The sequence below is a fragment of the Artibeus jamaicensis genome, unplaced genomic scaffold, assembly GCF_021234435.1.
Source record: "Artibeus jamaicensis isolate MK-2021 breed Jamaican fruit bat unplaced genomic scaffold, CSHL_Jam_final contig_685, whole genome shotgun sequence".
Lineage (NCBI taxonomy): Eukaryota > Metazoa > Chordata > Mammalia > Chiroptera > Phyllostomidae > Artibeus > Artibeus jamaicensis.
The window spans coordinates 10,670,798-10,680,893 of NW_026521924.1; the positions used below are offsets into that span (position 1 = coordinate 10,670,798).

A 10,096-nucleotide genomic window follows, 5' to 3' on the forward strand; every position below is an offset into this window, starting at 1 on the left:
TAATTAAAGCAATACAAAAATAGACAAATCAAAGAAAAAGAGTTTAGTTCATAAATAGACATGAATGCACATGGACACTAAGTACATAATGAAGGTAGCATTTCTAATGCATAATGAAAAGGTAAAGTATTTAGCAAATGCTCTTAAAGTAACTGGCTCCCCACACTGGGGTAGAAGACAATAATAAAACAAGCTCATCTCACTCCTGATATCAAAATAAACTCTAGATGCTTGGGGGTCACAAAGGATGATGTGGTGGTGACTGGGGTGGTGCTTAGACTGGGTGGTCTGAGAAAGACTGAAGAAGTGGCATTTGAGCTGAGAGCTGCAGGAGTCATAAGAAGCAGCCGTGCAAAGGCTGGAGAGTCCAGAAGAGGCTTGGGCATGAGTAAAGTTAGTGCGAAACTCAGCCTGAAGTGAACTCGAACTGACTGGACAGAAGGAAGTCCTGTGTTTGGAGCATAGTATGCAGAGGGCAGAGTAGTAGATGAGTTTCAGGAGCAGGCTAGGGTCTTTCAAGCCAGGATGAGGAATTGAATTTTATTCTAAAGACAATGGGAAATGTTTTCTGGATTTTAAGCAGGAGAATAAGATATTCATGGAAATCAAGTATGTGTTGAGGGTAACATTTCAAAAATAATCATGAAAGTTGAATTCCTAAATAATAAATGGTGAGATTCCCCACTTCACACTATGCACAAAAACAGATTCCAGATGGATTAAAGATCTAAATATAAAAAATAAGGCCATAAAAGTTGCAGAGGACACTACTGGTGTTTTTATAATCTTTTCCTGTCTATTCTCATTCTCTCAGGTCACTGTGCAATGGCCGTTTCTCCTGTCTTCTCCATGGGAACATCACTTTCCCTTTGTGTCAGAGAACTCAATGTTCATGAGCAAGTTTATCTGCAGAGGAAGGACATGTATGGTGATTTGAATGACAGCCCCTTTGGGAGAAATGACTTTTTCTCCCAGAAGCTTGTGGACCAGTCAGGCATGTTTGCCTGTTTGCAACCCACTGACCTTATTCTCTCGTTGCTTTTTGAGAAGTATTGGTCTGAGCAAACCATTCTTTCACCTGCATTTTTCTTTCTCTTTCCACTGCTGTCACTGGCTCCAAAGTTTCATCTCCTGAAAGCCCTCCTCAGGGCTCTCCCTGCTGCCAGCCTCTCTCACACTCTGTTACTACCATATTGGTCTTCCCAAATCCAGTCAGTCGTGGATCTCATCCAATCCTCCACAGAAATCTCCTAAACTTAACACCCACGGGGTGAAGTACAAACCCAGTCATGCTCTTCTAACCTGGCTGTTCCACCGTCTTCTCAGTCCACAAACTTTATATCCAAGCCCTATGGCGTTGAAAACATCCCATCCTTTCTCCAGCACCAATGGTTCTACCCAACTACTCACTTATTCTTTAACCCTACACAGCAGGACCATCCTCTAACTATTAACGTGTCCATCTGTCTTCCCACAATAGACAGAAAGTTCTTGAAGACCAGAGAGCTTACCTCACCTAGGCTGGGCACAGAACAGTGCTGGGTAAATACAGATCCTGAACTTGTTCTGTAGCCATGTGTCCTGTTTAGCCTCCTGGTGGAGCCAGCTTGACAAGTTCTTTCCCTTTTCTCTACCTGAAACCATGAATTTTAAACCAGGAAGAAGGGAAGGGGGTGGAGGTGGGTTTGTACCTTCTGAGGAACGTCATGGCAGAAGGAAGAGTCCAGCTGCAGGTGTCAGAGGCAACAACACTGCTGTTAACAAGTGGGATGTTCAGTGAGGCTCATATAATTCCTCTGGGCCTCATTTCCTCCTACAAAATGAGGACATTAGCAAAGCTCCAAGTCCGCCTCAGGCTCAAACATTCTGTACAAACCTCCATGAGGGCAGATTCAGGAAACTGATTTTCCAATCAACTGAGCTGTGTGGCATTATTGCATGGAGAATTAAACTACTGTTCATCACAGTTCATTTCCTGAGTTTAGCCTATCAGCCAGTGTTTATTAAGCATCATTTACTCTGCAGTACCATAGATTAAATGCTCTGGAGACATGGAAGTGGTATCTCACAGGATCCTTGGCCTCAAGGAGTTTATTATATAATCAGAATTTATTACGTAATAAAAGCTCACGATCCAGCAAATTACTGTTTGTTTACCTAAGACTTCTTCTGTAAAATAGTTTTACTTGAACCATTACATAAAATCTCTGTATGAACTGTGTTTCTATGTGTCATTTCTATATTATTTTATTTGAAAAACACAGATATACTGTATGTTCAGATATAAATATATGCATTGAAAAGGTATATACTTAAAATATCTCCATGGACAGGCTGAGGGTTTTTTAACTTGATAAACCAAAGGATGTAGTTTTTTGGTTAATAATTTTTTTAAGTATATCTTATCAATTATGCTATTACAGTTGTCCCAATTTTTCTCCCTTTGACCCCCTACTCCCTCAGGCAATCCCCACACCATTGTTCATGTCCATATGTCATGCACCCAAGTTCTTTGGCTACTCTCTTTCCCATGCTGCATTTTACATTCCCATGGATATTTTGTGATTACTTATTTGTATTTGCACTTTTTAATCCCCTCACCTCTTCACCCATTCCCCCACAACCCCTTCCCATCTGGCAAGTATCAAAGTGTTCTCCATATCCATGATTATCTCTGTTCTTATCTGTTTAGTTTGTTCTTTAGATTCAACTGTTGATTAATACATATTTATTGCCATTTTAATGCTCATAGTTTTTATCTTTTTCTTAAATAAATCCCTTTAACATTTCATTTAATAATGGTTTGGTGATGATGAACACTTTTAGTTTTTTCTTGTCTAGGAAGCTGTTCACCTGACCTTTGATTCTAAATGACAGCTTTGCTGGGTAGAGCAATCTTGGCTATAGGTCCCCGCTTTTCATGACTTTGAATATTTCTTGCCAATGCCTTCTAGTCTGCAAAGTTTCTTTTGAGAAATCAGCTGACAATATTATAGAGACTCTCCTGTAGGTAACTAACTGCTTTTCTCTTGCTGCTTTTAAGATTCTCTTTGTCTTTTACCTTTGGCACTTTAGTTATAATGTGTCCTAGTGTGGGCCTCTTTGCGTCCATCTTATTTGGGAATCTCTGCTTCCTGGACTTGCATGTCTATTTCCTTCATCAAATCAGGGAAGTTTTCTTTCATTATTTTTTCAAATAGATTTCCAATTTCTTTCTCTTTCTCAGGATGTATATTTAAAAACTTTCATAAAAGTAGAGAATTGTGATACCTGCCCATCACCCAGCTTCAATAGCCATCAACTTTCTACTATTTTTTTCATCATTCCGCCCCACCTCTTGATTTTGTGTGTGTGCTAAATCATTGCTTGTTAAGTTATCAGAAGCAAAAGACTTGTATTTAACTTCCAATCAGTTATGGACCAATGTCAGCACACAACTAACAGTAGGCCACTCACAACTCACACCATACAAGTTCAATAATGCCCAGGAAATTAGTTAAAAATATACATGGGACTTGCTTTGAAATACATTAACAGGTAAGATTGATTGGTTGGTGGATCAATGGATAGACGAGAGAATAAAAGAGTAGTGTTAATGACAAAATCTAAGTAGTGGGTATACGGGGCTTATTTGTACTCATATACACATCATCCAGGGCAATTTGTAAGTATTCATTAATGATCCATTGATTGTTTAATTAATTCTACCACTTAAGAGCCAATAAAGTTATCTTTCATATTCAAGTATGTTTTCTATTAATAAAAGAAATTGTGTTAGGAAAGTCTGCGGTAATTTAAAACTCCAACTTATAAATGTATGTGGGTAGATATTTAATGCACTTGAAACTTATCCTGCATAGACATGTAAAAAAATAGACTAATGAAGTGAATACCAGTTATGCAAAATTAAACCAAGGTAGCAGTTCTTTTCTCTGGAGTTCTGATGTTACTGCAAGCAAATCCATCCTCCCAAGATCTCTGATTGGGCCACAGGTGGTATTATAGGCCAGTAGAACCTTCACAGGATGATAAAATGTCAGTGAGGTGATCTGTAGGGCAGAATTACACAATAATGCCAAAGGCCAGAGCCTCAATATCCTTACCCCTTAGTCTTTATTAAAGGTAAACAGAGGTAAATGGGAAATGCCATCCTGATCCCAGGAATATCTGATTAAGCACGAGATTGCAGGGAATCAAATGTCTTGTACTGACCTGTCACAAGCACTTACTCAGATACAAACAAGAACACACCACACTCTTTTTTTTCCCATCAGGTGATCTGGGCTTTTAGGCTTAGAAATTCTCTGCTTTCAGAGCCTAAGCACCAGCTCAGAGCCCACAGCACTGATGTTAATAAAGTTTACAAAATTACTGATACTAAAATGTCACTGCCAAATAGAAGCTGCTGCTTCCGGACATGGAGATTTAAATAGCTTGTGTCTTTTGTCCTTTTAAAAACAGTATATAATAATCCAGTTTCTTTCTGTTGGTAGCCATGGAAACTAACATCCAATATTTCAGTGACTGTATAATACTAAGACTACAGCATTCTTTCAAGGGCATCTATTAATTTGCTTCACATTAAAAACCAATAAAACTATTGACGTTAAAATTCAATCTGTAGATTTTCAATTATAAGCTCCACTGCTTTCACGACTCTTTGGGGGCCAGTTGAACAGGCGAGGCCCATGGTGAAAGATTGCTGGTCAGAGGGAAATCTGGAGGTTTACTTCTCAAGTGTCTCTCAGAGGTCTGTTCATTTCCTGTTTCCTACTATATAGGTTCCTTTCCAGTGGTGCCTCTGCACTTCAATGTGGAACTGTTTCTTACGTCTGTTGTTCCCAGAACTGGAAGCCTTAGTATGTAATTCCTGACCTTTAAAAGGCTTCTCTCTCTATCCAAGACTCCCCAAGAGTCCTGTCTGTAAGGGCACATTCACTCAGAACGTACCTGTTTAAACTGATCTACTTGCATAATCCAGTTTCTGGAAAGCCTAGGGGGGTCTTATGCCAATTAGATTTTACCTAAAGTTTCTCCAAATTGGTTCTCCCATGTTGCCAGCTTCTTTCTCTTGTTGTCCCCCCCCAAAACAAGGGATATAACCCTTTGCTGTCAATGCAGTTTGTTTGGAGAACTGTCAAGGTAGGGATTAGTGTGAGGCCTCCAATAACAGTTTCAGGGAGTATGGTGCCAGGTGATGGCATCTACCAACTGAGTCTCCAGTGGGCATTCAGGACACCACCAGGAAGCAGAGCATCTGCCAGCACAAGCCCGTACTGGCAAATTACAGCCACAAGGAATATAGTCAATAATATTGTCTGATGTCAGATGGGTTCCGAACTTACTGAGGGATCACTTCAGAACGTACATACATGTCTAATCACTATGTTGTACACCTGAAACTCCACCTAACCTATTGTGACCAAGTTTATGTATACTTTAATGGGTAGAGACAAGAGACTTTCTTTTATTTCTTTCTTTAATTTGGGAATCTTAGCTGTTATTTTAGAAGATCCAAATATCCTTCTACTTTCAATTAGTCTTATAAAATAGGCTTTTCTGGATTTGGAGAGGCAAGGATATGACTAAGATGTGATGCACTGTTTTGGAAACGCATTTAAATCTTTGTATTATTCTGGGACATACGATCCATGGCTGCAGTTTTACAATGTGGTATAATTCTTGTACTTGATAGCACAGAGCTTATTCCCTTCAAAAAATTCATCTGATGGAAGCCTGTTCTCTTACGTCAGGTTCTCTCCAAGGTGGACTCCCAGTCAAGAATTCAGATACAAGACTAAGACACAAGACAAGATTAAGAAAAAGCTCCTAGGGAGGGGGAGGACAGCTTAATTAAGAGCAAAGCTCTGGAAAGTTAGTAATGCCTCAGAGCACTTCCTTCCTTGAGACAAGGAAGCTGGGCTTCTGGACTCCCAAACCAGTCACGGGCCTCTGGCCAAGGGGAATGGTAGGTGGAGGTGTGGCCACAGGGGCTAGAAAATTCCCAGACACTGATGGCTCTTTCTATGGGCTGAACAGCCTCCAGTATGTGGTCACAAATGCCAGATGTTGACTGCAGGGCACTTGACCAGGGCTGGCCACACAGAACTGGGCCAGAGAGACCTGAGGGGATGTGGGTGGTACACTAATAGCATCGCCACAGGGCTGCCCCCACATCCACTCGGCCTGTTCTCACCACCAGGCACCAGTCATAGGTCTTTCAACACATTCTGCTGTAAGAGGAAATGAATAATATCTTTGGAAAGTCCTGGGGTTGGCTTTTTGTCCTCCAGCGACACACTTTCTTCATCCAGTGGGTAGAAGCGGGTGTCCCTGGAATGCCTCTGTAACACTGAGCAGCCATCCCGGTTGAGAATGACCCGGGCCATTTGAAAACTGCGGAGGGCATACTTTTGGTTCTCCTGGTCCTTCAGTTCATTGATTTTCTGAGACAGGCACTGGCAGACAGATGCAGAGAGTGGATTTCCAGAGGCTGGCTGTGGATGGCCGAACATTTCATAGAATGTATCCAGAGATTTCCGAAGCTCATCATCCTCTGCATTGGTCTCCGGTTGGCCTTTTGCAGAAGGGTCAAGCCAGAAGTTCTCAGAGGTCCAAGAATCATTTTGGATAGTATTTAGGTTACTGGTGTCTGTAAGACAAACATATCCCAATAATCAAACACATATTCAGAAATACCAGAAAGCCAGCCAAGAGCAGATACTGTCTCTTTTTCACTCAACACACTTACTGCTCTTGGGTAATAGGCAATGGGCAGAATCAGATGGTTTCAGAATCTGTTCCCACCATCCTAGGGTTATGTCCCTTGTTCACCCAAAACAAGAACATCTTACTTGCATGTTTCAAGAGTTCTTAACCTAGGGTCCTTGTAAAGAAGTTCAGGGTAGCTGTGAACTTGGATGGGAAAAATTTTATATCTTTATTTTTACTAACCTCTACCTAAAATTGAGCACTTCCTCCCATGATGAATGTGGTAGTAAACCCATTAGCAGCAATACCTGTGACTTTCTCAGCAGCAGATCACAGCTATTTTCATATCACATTATAGTTTATTGAAGATGTTTTGAAATATCATTTATGCCCATCACTATGCTATGGACGGAACTGTGTTTCTCCAAAATTCATGTGAAAGCCCTAATCCTTAAAGGAGATGGGGCTTTTAGGAAGTTACTGAGGTTAAATGAGGTGATAAAGGTGCGGCCTCTATCTGATTAGACAGACAGACAGGAAGCTACCTCTCTCTCTCCTCGTGCAGGAAACAGGAAAAGCCATGTGAGGACACAGCAAGGCAGCCTTCTGCAAACCAGGAAGAGAGTCCTCACCAGAACCTGACCATGCTGGCAGCCTGATCTTGGACTTTCAGCCTCCAGTATTGTGAGAAAATAAACTTCTTTTGTTTAAGCCATCCACTTTATGGTATTTTGTTATGGCAGCCCAAGTAGACTAAGACAACTACCATGAAATTACCAAACTTATTAGTCCTGACGCTTGATCTTATTATTTAAGTGTTAATTTAAAAAACATATATTCATTATAATATCACACATTTGTTCTTAAAGTATTTTAATAACTACATTTCAATTTTTCCCTTGCTAATCCTAGGTATTTTACTTTATACAGTTAAAAACTTTACTCTGGGAAGGGTTGATACGCTTCACCAGATGCCAAAGGGATCTTATTGTACAAACTCAGCAGAGATCCCTAATGCAGAAAGTTCTGGGCATTTACACAGTTCAGATATTTCTTTCTCTGCTCCCTGCAATAATTCTATAGACTCTTTATCTCTAAATTAAAATCACCACCTTTGTGTTTTTAAAGGAAGGGTAACAAATAAACTAAGTGAGTTAATAATACACAGCAAGAGACCAGAATTGGAGCCAAATCCTAGTTCTTTTTTTTTAAACATTTTATTTATTTTATTTTTTAGAGAAGGAAAGGGAGAAAGAGAGGGAGAGAAACATCAATGTGTCATTGCTTCTAGTGAGCCCCCTATGGGGAATCTGGCTGGCAATCCAGGCATATGCCCTAAACTAGGAATCAAACCAGCATCCCTTTCATTTGCAGGTCAGCACTCAACCACTGAACCACACTAGCTAGGGCCAAATCCTAGTTCTTGATTTAACTTCCTGTAACTCTCTGGGCACCCTAATTCTTAACATAGGAATCTCTTAAGTCTTTGAAACAAAGAACTTCCTTATCATTGTGTTCTAGAAAAGATTTTACATAAATAATTTATATAAGTTGCTAAATTACTTATATAGCCACCAGTTTTAGGCTTTAATCTTTTATATTTTAAATCAAAATAGTATATGTTCCTTGTTTTGCTCTTATATAAGCTGCAATTAATTACTAGCTTTAATTCTACACACCCCCGCTAACTCAATTAGTAGTCATAATAAAAGTATCTGTACTTGCTAATAATGAAGAAAGTTGTGTGATTCAGTGGTTGGAGTTTTAGAAAGGAGCTGAAACTGGGAGTTTGACTCTAGCTTTGCTACCAGCTAGAGATTTCTCCTTGAATGAGCCAGACCACCTTTCTGAGCTTTTGTTTTTTCATCTACAAATAATCTCTCTTCTAGAATTTCTATGGTCACATAGGGAACAGGAAAGTAAATGATCCAAAGCATTAGAGCATCCAAAAAGAATGTGGACACATGTTCTGGGAGATACACACAGATGCACACAAGGACAAGCACTCATTGACTCAGCACACAATTAGCCCAATAGCAAAGCACTTATTCCACCTTGAAGGCAGGGACAGAAAAGTGCAAGATGAGCCTGGAACACCTTACTGTTGTAGAATGCTCACAGAATGATGGATGGCAGCATGTTGGGGGAGAAGGTTAGAGGCTAGCTCAAAAGGGTTTCTCCTGGCCAAATCTGGAACAACTTCAGCATCAAAATAAATAATGAGAGCAACAGATCAGAACCATTAAAACAGCTTGATGAAGAACAGGATATTTACAAGTCTCAGAGTACTTCCCCATAAAATACTTACTAGCTGCAAAGGGTAAAAAGAGTAATGTTGATAGTGAAGAAGCCTGGAAAATACCTCAATCACGTGATCTAGGTGAGCAACACCATAATGGGATAAAACAGAATCAGGTGCCACCTGACCAGACGCAACAGGAAGACCCATCATCTCTTCTCTAACAGTCCTGCCAAAGGACTCAACCCAACTAAAAGAAAGTGTCAGACAAAACCAAACTGAGCGACATTCTATAAAATGGCCTCTACTTTTCACAAGTGCCAAGGTCATGAAAACCATGAAACACTGAGCAACTGTTCGTGACTGAACTAGATTAAAGAGACATGACAAGTAAACGCAACACATGATTTTCAACTGCATCTCTTGCTATAAAGAACGTTTGGGGGGCCATTTGAATGGGGGCTGGGGATTAGATGGCAGTAATGTCATCACTGTTAATGTCCTGATTTTGATGGTTGCAACGGGCTTATGTAGAAGGGTGTCCTTGCTTGTAGCAAAATCAAGGGTGGTGGGCATCAGGTTGGCAACTTATTCTCAAATAATGCATGAAAAGGAAGTTATTTGTATTATACTTGCAGGTTTTCTATGATTTTGAAATCATTTTAAGGAAGAAATTAAAACAAGCCTCTGCAGGAATAATCCTAAAAACTTAAACCAAAAAGCCTTAACTCAGGCCTTAGCAAACAGTTCTTGCCTAACAAATGGCACTGCTGTTAGAGAGCCAAAGGGAGAAGAGAAGGGGTCTTGCACTGGCAGAATGAGGGGTCCTTTCCTACCTTCTTCCCCACACATGCTGGGGTCCTGGGGTGGTCAGGCCTGAGCCAGGTCATGGGAACAATGAAGAGAGAAGGGAGACGCTCAGCAGTAACACTGGGAAAGTTGGAGATTTTCTGAACCTGCCCAGACAAGACAACCATTTACACAGGACATTCCAAGTAGCATAGCACGTACTTATTAAGTAACCGATCAATAATTCTGATATACAGGATTTTAAGTTTCCATCTGAGTTTCATATCTATATTTAATTTTTGAAATTAGTGTCCTAAATTCAGTGTCCAGAAGCCAGAAAATTAGCCTGTCTTCTGT

The 10,096-nt window shown here is 40.3% G+C and overlaps 1 protein-coding gene across 1 annotated transcript; it reads right to left on the minus strand.

The window, feature by feature from the left end:
- Nucleotides 1-840: 840 nt before the first annotated feature.
- SHLD1 (shieldin complex subunit 1) lies at nt 841-9,883 on the minus strand. The gene is made up of 2 exons (XM_037147839.2): nt 9,787-9,883; nt 841-6,652 (listed from the first exon to the last, which is right to left on the minus strand). The coding sequence occupies exons 1-2, from the start codon at nt 9,800-9,802 to the stop codon at nt 6,210-6,212; spliced, it is 459 nt and encodes a 152-aa protein (XP_037003734.2). The 5' UTR covers nt 9,803-9,883; the 3' UTR covers nt 841-6,209.
- Nucleotides 9,884-10,096: the final 213 nt, after the last annotated feature.